The 22,246-nt window shown below is 44.5% G+C and overlaps 3 protein-coding genes and 1 pseudogene across 3 annotated transcripts; 2 read left to right on the plus strand and 2 right to left on the minus strand.

Moving 5' to 3' along the window:
• Window positions 1-2,266: 2,266 nt before the first annotated feature.
• On the minus strand, window positions 2,267-3,081 carry LOC123145790 (ribosomal protein S7, mitochondrial-like). The gene has a single exon (XM_044565281.1). The coding sequence runs from the start codon at window positions 3,048-3,050 to the stop codon at window positions 2,604-2,606; it is 447 nt and encodes a 148-aa protein (XP_044421216.1). The 5' UTR covers window positions 3,051-3,081; the 3' UTR covers window positions 2,267-2,603.
• Window positions 3,082-10,595: 7,514 nt separating this feature from the next.
• Window positions 10,596-12,390, minus strand: LOC123145791 (ribosomal protein S3, mitochondrial-like). The gene has a single exon (XM_044565282.1). The coding sequence runs from the start codon at window positions 11,967-11,969 to the stop codon at window positions 10,974-10,976; it is 996 nt and encodes a 331-aa protein (XP_044421217.1). The 5' UTR covers window positions 11,970-12,390; the 3' UTR covers window positions 10,596-10,973.
• A 6,488-nt stretch (window positions 12,391-18,878) lies between these two features.
• LOC123145794 (cytochrome c biogenesis CcmF C-terminal-like mitochondrial protein) lies at window positions 18,879-19,830 on the plus strand. The gene has a single exon (XM_044565283.1). It carries the CDS (start codon window positions 19,186-19,188, stop codon window positions 19,813-19,815), a length of 630 nt encoding a protein of 209 aa, XP_044421218.1. The 5' UTR covers window positions 18,879-19,185; the 3' UTR covers window positions 19,816-19,830.
• A 905-nt stretch (window positions 19,831-20,735) lies between these two features.
• Window positions 20,736-21,705, plus strand: LOC123145792 (cytochrome c biogenesis CcmF C-terminal-like mitochondrial protein; annotated as a pseudogene).
• Window positions 21,706-22,246: the final 541 nt, after the last annotated feature.

Genomic DNA, 22,246 nt, shown 5'->3' on the forward strand with positions numbered 1-22,246 from the left:
GCAGAGGCAGAAGAATGCCTTCTGGAGTCAAAAGCCAACTTGATCTCAGCCTCGATATCCAACACGGTATTCTGATGTGCCGAAAAATCTGAGGAACCTATCCCCTTTGTTATGGTATCCCCTAAGAAAAATGGCTTCTCTAGTATCAAACCTTGCCTCTGCCCATTCACATATGCTGTTTGGCCAAAAACATGACATGCAAACATACTGCTAAAGCTTGTTTGTAAGCTTTTGAGATTAATAGAAACAGGTTACCATTTGATTTCGACCATAAGAAACTCTTATTTGGCATTCTGACCTGTTGATACTTGCAAGAAGAGCTTCAGTCTTCGAAACCGCTGCGCGAAACTCATTATCCGGAATGGCCCCACGGTGTTGATGTCTAGTGCTACATCATACCTGCAAGTTGCAATACTTTTATTGCTATGGAATGTGAACTTACACATTTAGTAATGGAAGCAATCCTTGGTGCAAGACTAGTATAGCTTCACGAACCTCTCATCAAAAGTGGTATTTGCTGCAGAGTTTACGATAACATCCACTTCTTCCGCGATCTCTTTGGCTAACTCAGGAGCAATGCCAATGTAGGCTTCCCTGAAATTACCAACGACTGGAACCTGCTTGCTTAATACAAAGCTGTGGTAGTTTTTCCCATGGATTTCCTGTAAACATCTGAACAACTCAGTATCTTCTACCTGTATTGCAGACGGAAAATATGGTCATTTGCATGAAGAACAGAAAGTAGTCCGAAGTAATCATCATACCTCGTTCTTCAATCTTTTCATGGCTGCTTCATTGTCCTTGGCCTTGATCAACACGTATATTTTACCAACATCAGGATTTGTCCTTAAATTGGGATCGATAAGAACTGATGATCAGAATCATACAAAGTAGAATGGAAGAACAAAGGAAGGAAGTCAGGTAGCTTAGAGCAAGACAAAGGCAGAATGGAAGAACAGCCTAAAAGTTGGGGGCCAGACAGAAACTGTCTCACTCAAACTGGCATTTGAAAATGCTACCCGCCCTTCCCCTATTTCTGCATTTCATTCTTCTATTCCTTCTGCTTGCTTTTCTAGTTAAGCTGCTCATAAACTAGATCCATAAAACTCACTCAGCTACTGTCTTCTTTCTATAATTGGTCTCTAAGTCCAAGTAATCGAAAAAGTATAATCCTCTTCCCAGCTCCGCCACCTCCTTTCTACCGAGTATGCTCTACTTGAAAGAACATATTTATCAATAAATAAGTGCATTACTATATTCACAGCTACAAACTAAGCCTAATTTCCAATATGTCATATGTATCACTTTGATGTTGTGGGATCACTGGCTTCTTGCTCAACGGATTTCGCTTCTACACTTGACTTGAGAAGGGCGAAGCCTTCATGACCGGTACCGGTATCTGTTCAAGAAGTCAGTACTTATGCGGCACTGAACAAAGGGTGAGATCGATGAAATGCAATACATGTTTGAATATTTCCTATCTTCTTCCAGCCATCAAACTTGTTCAATTCGTTTTCTTGAGATCTGTGGAATAGTGATATCATACTTGAATCCACATTCCTAGTATTTGAGGAAGAAGTAGAATCTTAGTCCTTTCGAATTTCTAAGTTGGGAATTTGATATCGACTAAATCAAGAAACTCGATTTCACTATGATATGACCACTGAACCCTTTGATGCAACATTTCTTGTTTCCAGAAGATCTCGGATGGTTTCTGAAGCTTCCATGATCTTGTAAAAGAAAGAAACCCTTTCTATAAGTCATGAAGACGTGGACCAAAAGACTAAGAAACTGCACAATCTATTGATTGACTGAAAAACTCAAGCTGAGTAACTTGCTTGAATGATCGCTCCGGCTCTGGGCCGTCTGATCTTCGGGATGCAGAATAGGGGATCGCTTGCCAACCGTTAGTTAGGACCAGTGAAAACCCACGCTTGGTGAAGGCGAAGTTCAGTTTGGAGATCTAACAATTCCTTATGTCGTGTATCCTCGATTGATGCAGCCTCAGATGCTTCAATTGTAGATTTGAGTATTGAGCGAAAGGTTACACCACCTATAGGTTCTGTATTACAGGCCAATCCTACTCCACTAGTACCAATAGGCGGCATAGGGGAAAAAGCACAACACCTAGGAATAGGAATCAACAACACAAAAAACTTTCTGAGAAATTACCCAGCAAGAAAACGTATGCGCGTGGGCGCAACGGGTTTCGCTCCCGTGCGCTCATCCCTTGCTTGTTCTTTCGGACTAGCACTCTTTCCCTCTCTTTGAAGTAGATTTCTCAGCTCCACGAGTCAAACGAAATAAGGCGAAAGGCCCACTACTTCTTCATTCATGGCTTATTGATTTGATTGATCCCCCTTTCGTATTCATTCGACCTGAGGTGAGGTTGGAACAAGAGTTTTCATAAAAAGAATGGTTCTTTTATGCAATTATGAACGGGCAGGCCTCTTGTGGATTCCTCCAACTCTATGAATGAAGGGGGGAGTATGAGGAAGGCCGATTTTCTTTCTATATGAAGATGAAAAAAGGATCCGGGTCAAACATTTCTTACTTTTGTTGAGTATGACTGAATGAGGAAGAGCTCCTTATGTGGTATCACTTTACGACCATCTGAAATGCGCGAAACTCCGATTGGTGGAAGCCAGTCCATGAAGATTCTCCCTTCTCTTACGTGAAATTCCCCTCTTTCGGTAAGCATCCAGTATCTCAGCAAATGAACATTTCTCTAAGCTTATCCTGTAGCTTATACGTCGTTTGAAAGCTGCTCCAAGGATCCAACGAATAGCTAAGGTTTGTTGACGATCCCTGGCTACAATCCCAGGAACATCATAAATAGTACCTGCGACTCCTACTTTGACCACTTCGCATATTGGCTTTATATTATCTACGGCGTCAACCATAAGTTTTATTACATCGCGTTCAGTTCGAGCTAGGCGGTGAAAAGTTTTATAAACAATAGCACGAACTCTCGTTCTTTTACCATCGATCATGCGAAAGTTTACCAATTTCTTGATCAATTCTTTTTGCTCACCATCAAAGTCCCCCATATAGCTGAGAATTTCTGAGCAATTGGAAGCCGCTTTCGATGACGAGGCCGATAAATTGATATTACGCGATCGTTACTGTCCATCTTTTTCAGCTCTGCTCCCGAAAAGAGAAAGGAAAGGAGACTGATCTTGACGTCGGCGTTGGTTTTTCCAACGAAAAAAAAGAACATTCTTTCACGAACTTCCATGACAAAATGCTAGTTGCCTTGTAACGCATACACTGGAGCGTTTGTCCCATCGACGAAGGCCACTATACGCGTTTTCTGAAGAGCAACATTCTCTTATAACCAAACATCGCAAAGACAGAAAGGAGTATCCTGAACGTAAGGCCAATGGCTAGCATACTTCGCTGAACACTCACGATATTCAGCTAAAGCTGGATGCATATTCTATTATATTCTATTATATTATATCTTGCCTTGGTAGAGCGAAACTTTGAACCCAACACAAGCAACTCTCCCGGTTTAGCGATATTGATGGGTTCCAGCCTCATTCCACTAGCCCTAAAAGCATTCTAAATATATAAAAGAGGGGGAATGGATTCTACAAGAAAAGGCGGGCAAAGGTAGTTCAGGGGTCAATTCTTGGAGCATAGCTCATTTCTAAGTCCCCAACCCATCTCGTGCTCGTGCTGTACGCGATCGAATCTTGCGGCCGGATAGAGCAATGGAATCACCGAGTCGTATGAAAAGAGGGCTCTTCTTTTTAATCTTAACACAAAGGCTAGCTCCCCTGGGGGTTGTCATATTACAATCATTTGTATTACTTTCCTACCAATCCTGAACTAGCTATGACCCTTATAGCGAGCCTCGCTTTACCGTTTCAGATAGAAACATATGGCGCTCCTAAAGTCGATTGGATACTTTCTTTTTTATTGAATTAAGCTAAGCCGTGGACTTTCTCACGTGAAGAACTCCTTCTTATGAGCTCATGGACTTGATCAATGCTAGTTCAAGTTCACGTCATATTAGGAAATTAGTTCATTAATTCGTTTATTTGCCAACGAAGAAGCCTTGCGCTACTCGGAAAGTACTGACTAGAGGGGGGGCGTGTGGATCCACAGTCCTAGCCATTCTCACAACGGGATAATAAAGCGAACAAAGACCATGAGAAGAGATTACAACATCCAGAACGAAGCCTGTCAAGCCAACCTTCCCTCACTGTGAAAATGCAACATCCGGCGTACTCATTGGCTTTGACCTCAGATTCATTACTTGCTAGAGAAGTAGTTTACATAACTGTCACAGCTCCAATGCGATAATCTTGTTAATCAGCAAAGTAGCTAGCCTAAATAAGGAGTTTACAATCGCTTGACTATAAAGTAAAGAGCGGCTAATGGGAGATTGCTTGAGTAGGCTCAGTAAGGGATTACCCGCGGGCAGGGTGAAAGAGCTTTCATTAATAGTATGAACTGGTGGATCAGCAAGATAGCTAGAGCTCCTTAAAGGAAAGCAAAATCCAATTCTATATTATATCAAACTATAAAGCAAAGATGAGGAAGCTGCGCCTTTACTCGCTCGAATTAGAGGAAAAAGGGGATATGCAGCAGTAACAACTTTTCTTTCAATAGTAAGCAGGAAATGCGAATAAGAGAAGGGTAGAAGAAGCGATCCGCGCATTTCCTTATTTCACAACGGATTTGACTCGTTAGAGAAATCATTTCTTAGGTATGCTACATTCTTTGAAGAAAGAGTAGGTTCTGCTATTTAAGACTTAGAGGAAGTGATTTTCGGGTGAAAGATCGTGGATGTCGCCTAGAGGGGGGGTGAATAGGCGCTTTAAAATAATTACGGTTAGGCTTGAACAAATGCGGAATAAACCTAGCGGTTAATTTGACAAGCACAAAACCTACAACAACTAGGCTCACCTATGTGCACCAACAACTTATGCTACGCAAGATAAACAACTAAGTGATAGCAAGATATATGACAAGAAACAATATGGCTATCACAAAGTAAAGTGCATAAGTAAAGGGTTCGGGTAAGAGATAACCGAGGCACGCGGAGACGACGACGTATCCCGAAGTTCACACCCTTGCGGATGCTAATCTCCGTTTGGAGCGGTGTGGAGACACAATGCTCCCCAAGAAGCCACTAGGGCCACCGTAATCTCCTCACGCCCTCGCACAATGCAAGATGCCGTGATTCCACTAAGGGACCCTTGAGGGCGGTCACCGAACCCGTACAAATGGCAACCCTTGGGGGCGGTCACCGAACCCGTACACTTTGGCAACCCTTGGGGGCGGTCACCGGTACTCGTCAAATTGCTTGGGGCGATCTCCACAACCTAATTGGAGACCCCGACGCTTGCCCGGAGCTTTACACCACAATGATTGAGCTCCGAACACCACCAACCGTCTAGGGCGCCCAAGTACCCAAGAGGAACAAGCTCAAGGGCACCAAGCACCCAAGAGTAATAAGCTTCTCAACTTGTAACTTCCATGTATCACCGTGGAGAACTCAAACTGATGCACCAAATGCAATGGCAAGGGCACACGGAGTGCCCAAGTCCTTCTCTCTCAAATCCCACCGAAGCAACTAATGCTAGGGAAGAAAATGAGAGGAAGAACAAGAAGGAGAACACCAAGAACTCCAAGATCTAGATCCAAGGGGTTCCCCTCACAAAGAGGAGAAAGTGATTGGTGGAAATGTGGATCTAGATCTCCTCAAAAACTATGGAGGGATTGAGAGTTAGCAAGCTCGAAGAAGGTCAACAATGGGGGAAGAACACGAGCTTGAAAGATCAGGTTCAATGGGGAAGAAGACCCCCTTTTATAGAAGGGGAAAAATCCAACCGTTATGTGCTCAGCCAGCACACGAGCGGTACTACCGCTCCACGAGCGGTACTACCGCTCCACGAGCGGTACTACCGCTCTGGCGGAAGAAGCAGGGAAAAGGAGAAACCAAACATGAACCTTGGGGCGGTAGTACCGCTTATAAGCGGTACTACCGTGCACCCAGCGGTACTACCGCTGGAGGAGCAGAACACGGAACCAAAAATGCAGTAGCGGTACTACCGCCCGACCGGAGCGGTACTACCGCTTATAGGCGGTACTACCGCCCATCAGGGCGGTACTACCGCTTATAGGTGGAACTGCCGTGCCTTACTGCCGTGCAACTATTGCAAAACTCGACACGAAAAATGCAAGACCCAAAATCGAGGCGGTACCAGCGCGGAACCGTAGCCGTACTACCGCTTATGGCCATAGGCGGTACTACCGCTTTGGACAGCGGTACTACCGCTTGGGGTGACAAGCGGTACTGCCGCTCTGGCCGCGGTACTACCGCTAGGAAACCAAAACTGCCATAACTTCTGCATATGAGCTCCGAAGTGAGCAAACTCAAGCTTGTTGGATTGAGAAAGACGAGTAGCATCAAAACAGCGACTGGTTATAGTAAGAAGAGGCAGGGGAGGTATGCCAAAAAAATAGAGGAGTGAAACCTCCAACCGAGAAGAACCGGCATAACCTCCAACATCGAAAACATCATAGAAGATGCGAGTGAACTCCGTTTTCGATGAACTCGAGCTTGTCATCAAGATGACCATAAGCTCCAAAACTCACAAAGAGAAGAACCAAACAAGAACCAACAAAGATGATGCAAGGATGCAATGGTTTGAGCTCTCTATGAACGATACGATCAAGCTACTCATCGAGAGCCCCCCTTGATAGTACGGCAATCGATCCTATAACCCGGTCTCCCAACTACCATCATGAGACCGGTAAAATAGAAAATCTATCAAGAGCAAACCTTTGCCTTGCACATGGTCCACTTGAGCTAGATGATGACGATCTTGACTCCCTCAAGATGGACCACCTTTCTTGGTTGTGTTGGCTCGATGAAGTCTAGTTGATTGCTCCCCCATACTCCACTATGGGTGAGCCACTCTTCCGCACATCTTCACCAGTCCATTGTCACCACAATGGACGGCAAGCTTCAAGCATTTGATCTCTTCATGATGCTTCACTTGAACTTGCACACCGCAACCTAACCCCACAAAGAACTCTCACGAAGATCATGGGTTAGTACACAAAGCGTAATTGACAATGCTTACCACACCATGGGATCGCTTGATCCCTCTCGGTACATCTTGTGCGCTTTGTGTGTTGATCAACTTGATTCACTCTTGATTTAGTCTTGATCAACCTTGACTCTTTCCAACTCTCTTCATTTGGACGATGTCTTGAAGGTAAACATGAATGATCACACAATCTTCTTCTTCAAGACATGCTTGCAATAAGCTCTACTCTCACATGACCAATCTTTGGATAATTCCTTAATAACACCTTGGTCACCACATAAACTCCTTGAAACCAACACATGGACTTCAAGAAAAGCCTATGGACAAATCCTTCAAATATAACTCAAGGCAACCATTAGTCCATAGAGATTGTCATCAATTACCAAAACCAAACATGGGGGCACCGCATGTTCTTTCACCGGGAACTAGCAGACCAAGCCAATCAACAAGGAAAGGCTGTCAAGCAAGGAAGCCACCAAGCAAACCTTTAATAAGCATCTCTAGCGCAGTCACTTCTCTATAGAAAGAAAAAACCTGCAGTCAAGACTAGTCACATTAGTGAAACAAGTGATTCGCTGACATTCAATTCAAATAGAAAGAGTAGTCACAGCTGCGACAAGTTGCTCTAAGAGGAAGGAGTTGACTTACTTTCAATTCCTAATACAGCAAGAGCGGATTTTTTTCATGTAGCATTTCTACCCCTATAGGATTTCCCATCTTAACCGAGAATGGGTGCCCACCTTGTACGTACCGAGAATGGGTGCAGCCCACCCCATCTAAAGTAGCCTGAAATTCATTCCTCTACAATCCAGAGCAGTCCGAACATGTACCGCGATCTGGACGGACAAAGAATGCCGTACACTTGAGTGATCCCCTTTTCTGTGACCACCACCAAATTCAAAAGAAGAGGTGAGATCACCCTGAAAAAATCCTTTGTAGCTCTTAAAATATGGGCCAACCTCTCCATTAATATTGATACTCACTGCACCTCCTTCTACCACTTGTTTAATCCAACCTCTCCACTTCTCACTAAAGAAAACCCTTTTTAAGCAAAACCTCTTGTAGAAAATCCCAATTCACCCTGTCATATGCTTTTTCAAAGTCTAGCTTTAGTATGACCCCCTCTTGTTTAGTCCTCCTAAGCTCATGAAACACCTCATGGATAGTGACCACCCCATCTAAAATATTTCCGTTTTTCATAAATGCCGTCTGACTCTTACTCACCACCTTATCTGCAACTCTCTCAAGCCTATTTGTCAGTACTTTAGTCACAATTTTCTAACAAACATAATATAAACATATTGGCCGATATTGCTTGATAGTTGCAGCATCTTTCGTTTTAGGAATCAGAGTAACCACCCCATAATTAAGTCTTCTAAGTTGCAACTCCTCAGCATGTGGGCTATCAAGCATTCTTTTGACCATCTCTTTAACCATCTCCCAAAAATGTTTCTAAAAGATTACTGGTAAGCCATCTGGGCCAGGAGTTGTATTGGTTTTCATCTCTTTAACTACTAACTCTATTTCCTCCATAGTGAAAGGCTTAGTCAACTCTTCATTGTCTAGTTCTGATAGCATGTGCTCTGTTGACCAAGGGGCTTCCACCAAGAGATATGTCCCCCCTGTCCTCTGAACCAAATAGTCTCTTATAGTAACTAGAAATGTGTTCTTGCAACTCTTTCTCATCTTGTATAACATTTCCTTCATGTTCCAAAGAAGCAATATTACATTTTATGTGTCTTCCATTGGCAGCACTATGGAAGAATGAAGTATTTGCATCTCCCTCAAGTAACCACTGACAAACTGACTGACAATGTGGACTGCATGAGCAATGTCAGGCCGGGTCACAGTGAGGTACACAAGGCTGCCTACAAGATGACGATAGCGAGTGGTATCCCTCAAGAGGAGTACCATCACTAGGGCGCAATTGGAGATGGAGCTCCATGGGTGTAGCGGCAGTGTGTGTATCAGTAAGACCTGAGCGTGAGATCAAATCCTGAGTATAGCGATGCTGAGAGAGATAGTAACCATCATTAGTTTGATCAACCTCAATTCCCAGAAAATAACTGAGAGAAAATCAATCTGACATCTTGAATTGCTCACTCAACTTTTTCTTCACAAAAGCAATGTACTTCTGATCATCTCCAGTGATCAACATATCATCAACATAGAGAAGAAGCAAGGTACGACCGCGGTCAGATGTATGAGTGAAAAGTGCAGGGTCATGCTCACTAGAAGAGAAACCAGCAGCTTGAACCACAGAGCTGAACCGCTCAAACCAAGCACGAGGTGGTTGCTTTTTTCCCATAGAGGGCCTTTCGAAGGCGACAAACATGACCATCAGGAACTTCAATACCCAGAGGTGGCTGCATATAGAAAAAACTCATGTAGATCACCATGAAGGAAAGCATTTTTGACATCCATTTGAGAGATTTGTCAAGATCGAGCTGCAGCCACAGCAATCAGAGTACGAACAGAAATTGAAACAACGCAACCGTACTATCTATTTACGAGAATCTGATTGCTGACAACATGACAACATCACGCTTCTCTTTCTTATTCTTATTTATATAACTGTCACTTTACCGGGCCGGAAAAGTGACACCGTCACGTCTCAGGGTCGTATGCCTGGAACAAGAAGGGTCGTCGTACAATTTTGGCGATTACAAAAAAGAAGGAGGCGAGCTCCCTATCCCTCTTTGTCTTTCCACTTCCCTCGTTCAGGAACAAACACTTCGCCAAATTCTTTTGAGTCCCGGCCCGGTTTTTCCCCACTAACCAATTACGTTACGACCACTGAACAAACTTGGTTGACGAACATGGTTTATGCGCCGCTAATCTAGCGGCTTGTCGAGCATTTGACAAACTCACACCATCCATTTCAAATGGGATTTGTCCCGTGGACACACGAGCAATCCAACCCGTCGGATTTCCTTTTCCTCTTCCCATTCGAACTTCTGCGGGTTTCCCCGTAATAGGAAGATCTGCGAGAACTCTTACCCAATCTTACAATTTCTTTGAAATTGTCCGCTCATAGCACGATGGAATTGTCCGATTGTAGCCCGACGCGCTGCTTCAATGGCTCGATATGAAAGACGACCAGCTCTACAAACCAAGTTGTGTACCATCCGGTTCGCGACCCCTACTACATCTGCATTTAAAATATTTACTATATTTCGTACGTTTCGGATATAGCACGTCCCTTCTTATTTTGACTATATGAGATCCGCACTTTGACACCTGAAATTCCGTTACGAGTAGATACTTCCGCAGGAGCATAATCGATTTTCTGGTTAAATACATTACAAGATGTTTTTCCATACTTTCCGCATTCAGTTCTAGCTATTTCCGCACCCCCTAATCGACCAGAACAACAAATACGTATCCCCTCCACCCCTTTTGGCATTATTAATGGAATATCCTTCACTATTTTACTAAAAATGGAACGAAATGAGATTGGATTGTTCCTCAGTTGAAAAGAGATGTCTTGAGCAATCAGAGAAGCACTTTGATAAACAGATTTGATCTTTACCGACTCAATTAAGGTATTAGTGTTTGTTCTATTAGACAAAAAAGATCGCATTTTTTGCACTTCGTTCAAATAAGAGTTGTACCCGTACGGAATTATCCTCTTTCTCAGTATGATCTCTATCATCATCTCTATTCCCTTTATCAATTTTCCAATCCTACCTAGGTCTATGAATTTCTCTATCAATTCCATTACCTTATCCTTACCCATGAGGTTCCTACATTTGATCCCAAATTGAGCTAGGAGTTGTTTCCGGGCATACTCAAAAAAAAGGGTTATTATACACCCCAACCCCATCCCTTGGAAAAAACAAGGTAGCACCGAAGAAAGGAAAGAGCGATATGGTGGTTTTTGTTGTTCCCGCGAAGCAAAGATCATTCGCTTGGCGAATGAAGTGGATCAACCTCTTTTTGGCTCGGGCCAAACACTTTTTCTCGCTGGTAGAGCTTTCTAAAAAAAGCGATGCGAGAGCGTATTCTCTTATCTAAGCTTCCTCCCTTCGCTCCCCCCATCGTAGATGGTTCAGCCACACCCGGTGCCACGAAATGATTGAGAACTAGGACGGGGTCGAAATGCATTTTATTCTTAGTATTAAAAAAGTATTGCATGACCGAATAATTCAAGGAGGGGCGCACAGCGGGGAGGGTCCTTTTTAGTAGATGACTCGTCGGGCCGTCAGAGCGGGACTTCTTTGGTAAAAATAACTTGATTCTATTCCTTTTTAGTAAGGAGGCGGCATTTCCCATAAGGAAAGGTATGTCATTTACAACCCCGGCGTATTGAGGCCGCTTGAAGGCCCCGCTCACCCGAAGTGATTTATCAAAATTCTTCTTTCTCGATGGTGATCGGTCATGGTATCCATAACGTTGCATCTTTTTCGGCCAAATCCGGATTTCGTTTTGCTTCTCCTGGTCGATCGACTCGACTCTTTTCCCTGCCCCCCGGCCTCTCACTTCGTTTCGTTCTTCCTCTGTACCCTCGCTTGAATGAAGACACCCGATCGGCCCGACTTTCCCAAATGTCGGCCACCAGCCCTTTTCCTGTAGTACGGGTCTTGATTTCTTGTCTTGTTTTCGTTTTAGTCGTGGTGATCGCCCGGGAAGAAAGAAATGAATGAATGTCCTTTTGGGAAAATGTAGAATAATACACCTACCGAGACGAAAGCCAAGGGCGAGTTTCGTAGGTGGACGTATCGAACTAAAATAAGATCTAAGATTGACATCTTGATACAATGATTTACCATAATAATAAATAGAGTCAATGGTGACAGAGCCGTGGGAAGAGCCGCTTCTTTTTTGCGGCGGGGGCTTCCATTCACCAGCGCAGACTACATACACGTGCTCTCTGAACCGTGCTAGATAGTCACCCATCACACGGCTCTCAAACCCAACCTGTGGTGGATCCCGGGGGACAAAGCAAAGTCAAAGCGCTTGATCCTTTGCCCCATACTTTGAGATCTTCCTCCCCGCCGATCAAGCAGCAACGCAGCTCGTGATAGGCTTAGCTTAAGCCGCTAACGTTCGGTTCGGATAAGTAAAGTCCCTTCGGTCGGTTCGCTCAGGTGGTCTTCCCTTATTTTCCCTAACGTTCAGAGTTGTTCTGGTTTGAGAAAGGAGCACCGCCAAGTCCACTAGGGGCGCCCTGAATGAATAAGAAATGGACAGCTGAGGTCAGGCTTGCGTGAAAAAAGAAGATAATAAGTTAGATGTACACACCTGAGGTTGGTAAGAACTGAGGGACAATGCCCCCCTCACTGGGCCCATCAGCGAAAGCAACTGCTACTTAATCGTAGGTTTGCTTTCGTGCATGGCCCCCGCTGCTGGAACAGGCGGTTGTCATTTTCAAGTAAACGCCCCGCCCCCTTTCTTTGCCCGCCGGCCGCCTAGCTCGTTATTCTTGGAGATCTGGATAGAGTCTCGCTTCGGGGCGGGGGAAGCATGGATTCGATAGATCTATCGAATCCATGCTGCAAGCAGCAAGCGTAGGCTAAAAAGGCAATAGTCTAACGTTGGGGTAGGGCGCGCCAAAACAACCGGGGGCCCCTCCGGGGTCAGTACAAAAGTACTATATTCTTTCCACTTACTTTCATTGGCTAGCTGCCTTTTGTAGCGCGCGTACTCTGATCCTCTTCTACGAATCTACAACTCTCTTTACTGAGCGAGACTTCATCTATATCCCTCAAAGTGGATTTGGATTCCCATTTCTTCTTTGAATGACAGCTTCAACTAGGCTCCACCTTAGAGAGGGTTTTCGGTTTGAATCAAGATAGGGTCAGGGGCGCGTCGGAACGGTAGCTGCTTAGTCTCATCCGAGAGTCCAATCTCTTTGTACTGTGCATGCTTTTGTGTCTTTGAATAAAAAAGAAAGAAGGGGTCGATTTACGCTCCTTCCCTTCCACTGCATAGCTGCGCTATCAGGTACTACGAGCCCTCTGCCCCACGCATCTAACCAGCTCGCGTGGTTCACCGGTTCCACCGAAAACTCTCATTTGTTGAAGCGGAGCATAGTGTGGCGTCGAGCGAGAAAGGTCTCTTTTTTGGTTTATTCACTGATCTGAAATGAAACTTAGCACTTGTTTTTTTATTGATTCCTGGGGCTAGTCGTTCGCAGAATCAGTCTATCCGAACCGCAGACGCACTTTTCAGATCAGTGACGGCCTGTCCAGCAGAGCTGGGCACCGGGGCCCTCGATGCGCTAGCGATCGGCACATTAGGGGAGTACTTGCCCGGGTTTCTCGGCCTGGTATCCTTATCCTCGCGTTCATGATATCTACATTCAACTGTGCCCCGGAGACACGGTCGAAGCACGCCCGCCCCGTGTGCGTCTTTCACGACATGCTCTGGTCCCGGGTTTCTTCCTGTGGTCTTCTAGCGTTAGAAGAAGTCGTGTCCGTCCCGGACATCTGCAACGTCCTCTCACGCCTTTTTTGGGGGGACAAACAAAGATCAGGAAAAGACGGACCAAACCCATTCGGTGACTTTCGCGGTCGCCCTCACTGAACCGACTTGGATCTGAACTACGATTCAGATCAAGTCTTACCGAAATTGGATTTCCTTTTCGTGCCATATGTCGCTTAGACTTTACTTTTTCCCCTTTCCGCCCTTTCCTCTATTTGTTCGATATGGTCTTCGTTTTATTCTAATTCTAAACCCATTGTCGTCCACAGTTTCCTTGTCGACGCGAAGGGGCCAGCAGCCCCCAAACCAAAGTCTGAGATCAGAACTCATACCGCGGTTGTGGCTTGAAGGCCGCATGCAAGTTCTTCAATATTTAGAGAGTATGTGTTAGTACGAGATCGCGCTATCAACTTATTTCATCTTTATCGATGATTAGGACAAAATTGTATCCCTTAGGAACCGTACATGCACCTTTTTTTGGATGCCGATCTAATATTGTTACAATACGAAATACTTGAAGGCCACACGCAATTGACTCACCTACATTTTATGCTCCCACCCTTTTGTAGAAAAAGCCTCTGCCTCTGGGGAAGTGCTCACATCAACTCCAATTTGGATGGAGCTTCTCGATGGGTTAGAGCGTTTGCGAACCAAAAAGGGGAAAAACCCATCCTCCAAAGTAGTGAAGTGAGCCAGTACAATAAGACAATAGGTCTCATGGGCCAAGCCTGCTATCAGGCAGTGAGTGGGAATCAATCCTGAAAGAGAGAAGGTCTAGTGCTCTTAGAAAATATTTGATTCGCCGAAAAATTGGCTTTATCAGACCAATCCATGTTCAGAAGCCTTCCATCAAAAGTCAGTGGTCTAGGCCGCTTTCCTTGACTTTGAGTTGGATCTCATTCTTCTTCCCGGCACAAAAAGAGGGTAGACTTCATCCGAGACACATGGGTTCTTTTGCTTCCTTCAAAGAACTCGTCTTTGAGCCTCTAAAAAGAAGGGCATAGTATCCCAGCCACCTAGACCACCTAAAAGGAAGGAATTGGTCTTTAGCTTTGAGTGATCCAATCATTGGTGAATGGGTTCAGTAAGGTAGAAGGAAAGGGCCCCTCCCGACCTGGGAAATTCACAGCAGGAAAGACTGGCGCCGATCAGCGAAAGCGAACCCTTCAGTACATCGCGTTCAGCCCTCCCTCAAAATCCCATTTGTTTTATTGAGGAATCACTCTTGATCCTCTAAAGGCTCTTCTCCGTCTATAACTCAAAGTCCATCTGTCTCTCGTGGAAGCGCTTTAGAGTGCCTAGAAGATCCAGCAAACGGGGGTGCCAATGCTGTCCCAAGACCAGATCATGGTAGGTAGCTGCTTTAAAGAGGTTGGGAGACAGACTGGTGAACAATCTTCTTCTTGTTTTCTCCGACCTAGAGCACTCTTTTTTTCAATCGTACGAAGAAACTCCGTGAAAAACCCAGCTATCACTCCTATGAGACGGCTAACTCCCAACTCCCGATACATTCTTTAGAGTCGACCAAAGGACTCGTTGGTTTGGACATAGTTTCTTTGTTCCTGTGTTTCTGTTTTGCTCTCCCCCTTTTTTTCACTTAGTTTAGTTGGAATGGAAAGACAACTTCCTTCAGTTTTTCTTTTTTTGTTGTTGCCTGGTTCGGTCTCTCCGAGTGGAATAAGTGGGTCCTTCTTATTTTTCCTGACTGATGAAGGTCGAAACTGAAGATCGAATCAAGCGGAGTTTGGATTCCTATGTTCATACCAACTCAAATGATTGATGAATTGGATCTTGAGTATGCTCACTTCGCTACTCAGCAAGGGTGAAAGAATGACAAAGAGACTGACATCACAGAGGATGGGAAGGACCCAATCGCCTGCCTCTTTCTTGGTCCACCCCCCCTGGTGGGTACTTTATAGCTCACAACACGAGATAGGCAGATATGTGACATAGAAAAATTGCTTTCATTGACAACAAGACTCTCTTCCTGATTGGGATTGGTCTGTGCAGGATCTCCTTCCCTATGAGACTCTTGCTTCCCTTTGAAAGAGGCAGACCCCTACTTCAATTGTCATCTGACGACTCTTCCCCAGCTGTGGACTCAGACCTCTCACAACCAAAAAAAAATCAAAATCAAACGAATCCGAATATAACCAATCTATCGCCTTTGATGACTCGTTGACAGCCTCCAAAACCCAAGCTTCCATCTCCTGCTCCAGACATCGGCGCTTGCCCGCGCCAGTCCATGAAAGGTGGATGAAGGTGAGTCTGACTACGAACTCGAGGATGCTGGGAACGATCTCTTTTCGGGGAATCACTCCCGTCGAGAGGCCCTCTTCCTCCCTTTTTCTGAATCTGGGAGAGAGGCAAAAGAGAAGTCTAGAGAGACCTCGACTCTTTCAGGGAAAGGAGGGAGATCGAATGCGAGATGGAGTCCCTGCCGAATGGAATGGACATCCTTGGGGACAGCTGTGTAAGACTTAATTTACCAAAAAATTGGACGGAAAAACTACTAAAAAGATCACAAGAAACCCAGCTCAAAGTGAATGGAGAGAGAACCCCTGCGCCTTGGAAGGATCTGAAGCTGTTCGGACACTCATAGACAAGTGAACTCCAATCCAGGATCCCTCGAAAAGTGAAGTGAACTAGCCAGGTAGAACAGTCAGGTTAGGAAAATAGTCTTTCATGTCAAGGTGAACATAGACAGACAAGGTTAGTTTGTTTTCCTTAATTCTCAGAGAAAAGACTCGTTGCTGGAACCGAGAGCACTGGCGATTGCTTTCTTTCTGACCTTCAGCCGAGAAATTCCATACCTTCCACCGACTTCTTTTGTGTGTGGCCAGAACGTGATGCTTTCCAATGCCGAGTACTTTTCTTAACAATGTATGAAGCCCGTAAAACCGAAATCGATCCAAATCCACGACCTTGACGATCGAGGAAAAAGGGTATGTATTATTATGGTGCGAGCCTTCTTTCTTTTTGGCCTTAGATTATCATAAGCGAGGAATGGTGCGTGCTAGCCTTCAGACTATACTTTATTGTAGGGAAAGGGAAAAATGGAGAATATCTTTAAGAACCCTAGAAAGAATTTCACTTGGAGCAACAGGGGTCAGGTCACACTATATCAATATCATAATACTCTTTTTTTAATTGATACTGATTAGCCGTAAATCAATTTGATTTTGTTATGCCATTAAGGAAACGCTATTTGGGATACAATACCCATTTTAGAACCGTTCACTACTAACAAATAGAAAATATCAAAATAACAAATAATAACAAATAATATAGTTAATGGTTCCAATTTTTCCTAAATTTGGCAGTCTGTGACTGGAAATCCTTTCTCTTTTCAATAGAAAGAGAAGGTATTTAAGCAATGTGTGTTTTGAGATACAATCAATCGAAGAGAATAAAACTGGGTCCAATAAAAAAACAGGAATGAATTTATTAAAAGGGATTGGAAAGGGATAAGTACAAAGGGATTCAACGATCTAAAAAAAATCAAAAAGGGTTTAATAATCCCCTCCTACGAATAAAAATTAGTAAAATAATGTGGATGAATAAGATTTTGCTCGATTTTGGATCGGATTTGGCGGCATGGCCAAGCGTTAAGGCAGGGGACTGCAAATCCTTTATCCCCAGTTCAAATCTGGGTGTCGCCTGACCAAAAAAATACTTAGGATTTCTTATTGTACTGATTGAACTCGACAAATTCTTGCCCTGCATAAGCAAAGGAAAAGAACTAGGCCTGTCGATACTGGATTTTACCATAGTTCTAGTTCTAAAAAAGACTGTCAATTTCTTCTTAAAAATAGGGCTCTGACAGGGTTCTGGGTAGTGGCCCAAACCGATACCAATAGGGATGAGGGATATATACTTATGAATTTCATAATTGATTCTATTCCGCAATTCATAACTACGAAAGTAAGAGGTCGGAAATCTTGGTATCCAAAGGTCCCTAAAGGATATTCCTTTTTTGCTCCTAGGATTGAAGAAGAGATTATACGAAAGACTATCAAGACTTCCTAATTATCTGACACTACCTACACTAAAGTAAGGTCTACTGACTCTGTCTGGAATTAGATTGGATAGGCTGATGGGAAATTTAGGAGTTGTGGAAAGAAGAGACTTTCTTTCCATACTTACGAGAGACTCCGAGTACTCAAACATTCAATCAGGATGGTCGGTTAGCTCTTGTCTTTTAGAATAACTTAGTAAAAAAAAGTAAAAGTAATAAATAAAATGAATCTCCTAACTCGGTAGCCCATGAGGTTCCAATGGTTAGTTTTGGATTTTTTCAGGCAAGAAAGCAAAGAAGAAGGGAGGATTCTCTATTACCAACTTCCCCCATTGTCCTGTCCTCATTGGTCATTCATCTTTCCCGATCTAGTGCCATCGTTCTTCAAGGTGCCGGAGGGTTTCAAGCATACCTACTACCCCTCCCCTGAGCTTAGTTCAGAGTTGCCTCAGCGCGCTCGAGTAATAACTGGGAAAATCAAGGCTGGACAGGTCTTCGAGCCAACTTCAGGAAGAAATGCAAGTGAAAGAGAATGCTCTCGAGGGCGCAGGAGTCTTTTTCTGTCTTTCTTATTTGAAATCCAAATCGAAATGCCTCAACTTGATAAATTGACTTATTTCTCACAATTCTTCTGGTTATGTCTTCTCCTCTTTGTTGGAAGATGAGTACACATCGGGTAATCCGCCCACGAGAGCCCAATCACAAGAGGCTCATACAAAAAGCAATCAGCCCATAGCCCAATATCGAGACCACAGCCTATTATTCAAACCACAAAGTATCCGTCTTTCATCGTCCAATCTTCTCGATCGAACATATTGACATCAATACTCCTTTCCATGGCCATTCACGGCCCGCGAAGATCAACCACTCATGTCCGAGATCACTATCCAATCAAAAACCAGACTTCCAAGATCCATCTCACTCAGACCCTTTTGAATGTAGCGTATAACAACGGAGTGGGGCTATCGAATTGATATGTATTCGAATCTTAGGAGCTGGTAATCACTGATATGCTCATATTGGTGACGTTATTGTTGCTGTAATCAAAGAAGCAGTGCCCACAATGCCTCTAGAAAGATCAGACAGAAGTAAGACGAGCTGTAATTGTACGTACATGTAAAGAACTCAAACGTGACAACGGTATGATAATACGATATGATGACGGTTGTCATTGATCAAGAAGGAAATCCAAAAGGAACTCGAGTTTTTGGTGCGATCGCTCGGGAATTGAGACTTATGAATTTCACTCAAAGAGTCTCATGAGCTCCTGAGGTATTAAAAATACTAGTAGTAGAGACTATGATATAGTAGGGTATCAGAATATAGATCAATTAGTAGATTGTGTCTGACGCATATACATGAAAAAAAAGAATAATTAGATAATAATAATAATAAGAATTCGAATCTTAATAAAAGGAAGGGTTCGAATAGCATCTACTAATATTACCGAAAACTTTGTGAAAATACTTCTACGAGAAGGTTTTATTGAAAACGTTCGAAAACCATAGGGAAAGTAACAAATCTTTCTTGGCACGTGCCCCTGCTCCTGGTCTTCGAACTAGTCATTAATGGTCGGCAACATAGGTACCCTTTTTGGGTATGCGTTGCGAACACTTTCATTTTTAGCGTCTCATCTTCTCTGGAGAAGCTCAAATCGAACGGATAGAGCAGATGGTCCAACTACAGAACTTCTTCTTTTTCATTACTTCCATGGTCGTGCCCCGTGGCACGGCAGCACCCGTACTATTGAAATGGTTCGTCAGTAGAGATGTTCCCACTGGTGCCTCTTCTTCCAATGGTACTATAATTCCTATTCCTATCCCTTTATTCCCTTTTTTGGTCTATCTACATTTAAGGAAATTCATACGCTCCATGGACAGAGAAAAAAGTGGAGTGTTGGTCAAAGCAAGCCGCCCTATTCTATTACCAGACAAAATGGAGAGAAGCTCATCCGCTAGAAATGCTTTATTTCGTTTCGTTCCCGTTCTTCATTTCCTTATTATCGAATCCATGGGGGACTTGTCATATTTAGAATCTTTCTGCGGTCTGCTCTGTTTACAATTCTTTCGTACTCTCTTCTCTTTACCACGCGATAGGTCAGCGAAGCGTGAGCGGGCGCTCCGAAGTAAAGGCCAAACACTTCGGCCTAAGGGGAATGAGCAACAAAATGACAAGATGAGGTGCCCCGGGTACCCCCATATAGAAAGAAGGGTCGAAGGTTTTGGGACTGTAGCTTTCCCCGCCCCCCCCCTCGTCGAGTGGTGCTTGTTTGGGGGGTGTGCCACCAGAAAGCGGGCTTGAAGCTCTCGCCTTACCAACAAGCCAACTGCTGATGGCTGTTGGTCACGACTACTACAAAAAAGTGAAGATGAATCTTTCTATTTCACATGGAGGAGTGTGCATCTTTATGTTGGGTGTTCTTCTGTCGTGCGACCCGATGGCTTATGTGCGACCTGTGGCCCACGCCTCCTATTCTATTTGTTTAGGGCGGGCGGCGTGAACTCTGATTCGATCCGGGTATTCAATCCCGCCGCTGAGATGCTCAGTTGACTCCTTAACCTTGATAGGAAGATGGCTTATTCCAAAATTCGTGCATAAGGGTAAGGAACTTTGGATGAATTAATGCGAATGGGTGTAAGCCTCGCTGCTCGGAAACACCCAGTGCTGACCACACTGAGAGACACGAAAGCGCAGGTAATGCCAGTTGGCGAAGTGGCGTTAAGCATCCCTAGCGGTACGCAAAGAGAGGTCGTGATGATATCATCTACGTCCGTACCGCTCCTCGTGGAGTAGATCCCACATCCAACCAACCCTTTTTTGACCAGGGAACGGGAGAATTCCCACTACCGCTGGCAGGCCAGCCGGGCCGTGAGCACGGTGGGAACGGGCTTCCCAAAAAGCGAGCCCCGGCCCGGGTCAGCATAGAATGGGGGGGCGGCCCTAATGTTGTGTTGGCCGGGTTGCGGGCGGATAAAAGCGGACGTGGGGACTCGGGTCGGGGCACAGCGTAACTAAGAGAGCCATTCCATTTAGGGCGAGACAGAATGGGCGGGCACAAGTGGTCTGGTGTCCGAGCCGATTGGTCAGACGACGACTACTGCACATATTATATTAGCCGCCTATCCCGGAATGGACTGGGATGGAATAGAAAGAACGCGAAGCAGCAAGCAAGGGATGAGCGCTTTGTTGCGCCTGCGCATACGTTTTCTTGCTGGGTCGGTTTGTTCTTGGGGGGTGGGGCAATAAGCTTGCTTCTTCACAAGCTTATCCCCGCCCCCTTTCCTGTCCGTCCCGACCGGCAGCAGTTGGGTCTCCCCATCTCTCCTCAACTTCCCCGGTCTTCGGCCCGAGCTGTATGAGGCAGAAACTCGTCCCACGTACGGTTCGGAGGCCGAGCCCCACCCCTGCAATAATGGTGCGGCTTAGGTCAACTAATACGAATAAGATACAGTTCACTCAACGATTGCCCTTGGGTCCCGAACTCCATATGGGGAAGGAACGTTGTTGTTTGCGAGGTCTCGATCATTTACATGGACCCACTTCTCATTCCATTTGTGGGAATTTGATGATTTATAAACCGTCCCCAACGAGCGAAAGGTTCATGTTTGAACATGATGAATCACTTCGTGGCGACCTGTTTCCCATAAACTTTCCTGCCTCATATGAGAATGGAAAACTGGAAGATTTTCTGCATCGGTGGATGAAGAATCACGAACATAAGAATTTCTGGTTTAGCATGTTCCCAGAAAGAAGATACTTTTTTTTCCATTCGAGAAACGAGGAGCACGACTGAAGTGGCTATACATACAAATCCATTTACGGATCTATATGCTCGGATTGGAACTGGAAGTTCCAGAACTGGCGGCTGGTATACCACCATAATGAAATTGCCTTTTATTTTTAGTATTCGGATAGGATTTCTGTTGGCTTCATCGGGAGGCTCGCGTAGTTTGTTACGTCAACTCCAAAAGGATAAGTTGCATTGGAATCGAGAAAGTTTCGTTCATAATTGCATAAAAGGAGTCAAAATAGTGGCTGCGGCGCGTCGAGGGTCAACCTTTGATATCGAATAACCTTTCGAGCCTTCCCCAATGGATCTCTATCCTCCTTTGAAACCAATAGAAGTTCACTGACCATCCCTGTCAAACATAACCCAAGGTAGGATCGAGAGGAGAAGAATATGACTCTTGCTAGTATCATAACCTCTCGATGGGAGAATGAAACCATTAGATTAGTGGAAATAAGAAAGAATGGGAAGATTTGAGACGAACCACATTTCCAAGAGATTGATGTCTACTCCGTGTCCTGTAACCTTGAATCTAGTGGAAAAAGAAAAAGCTAGTTCCACTTCAACGCTGTTATCTGCATCGGGCGATACTCCTTCAACGAGAGTGAGTCGCTTAACACGGAACCACTTTCAGAAGCTTTATTGAGTTTTGATAGTTGTGAAGATCCGGGTCCAGCTACTTACGAAGAAGGGTAGACTACCCTATTCCCATCCCTACAGACAGACTAGCTAAGCGTGGTAGTTGAGTGAACGGGCTATCAAAAAAGGTATCGTTTTATCCTCTATCGAGGCAGGATAGTATTATTATACCTAAAAGAAGGGTTCTAAAACAGTTTAGAGAACTAATCTGGGTCTATTAGCCACTGGTATCTAAGTGGTACTCCCATGCCAGCGATAATAATATCATCATATACCTCGCCAGGAGGTACTTAAAGGTACGATCTA

The sequence above is a fragment of the Triticum aestivum genome, chromosome 6D (assembly GCF_018294505.1).
Source record: "Triticum aestivum cultivar Chinese Spring chromosome 6D, IWGSC CS RefSeq v2.1, whole genome shotgun sequence".
In the NCBI taxonomy this organism is placed as follows: Eukaryota; Viridiplantae; Streptophyta; class Magnoliopsida; order Poales; family Poaceae; genus Triticum; species Triticum aestivum.

Excerpts from the sequence above, each read along its gene's own strand:
- LOC123145790 (XM_044565281.1), bottom strand. The coding sequence starts at position 3,050 with ATGGGGGACTTTGATGGTGAGCAAAAAGAATTGATCAAGAAATTGGTA.
- LOC123145794 (XM_044565283.1), top strand. The coding sequence starts at position 19,186 with ATGGTCCAACTACAGAACTTCTTCTTTTTCATTACTTCCATGGTCGTG.
- LOC123145791 (XM_044565282.1), bottom strand. The coding sequence starts at position 11,969 with ATGGGTGACTATCTAGCACGGTTCAGAGAGCACGTGTATGTAGTCTGC.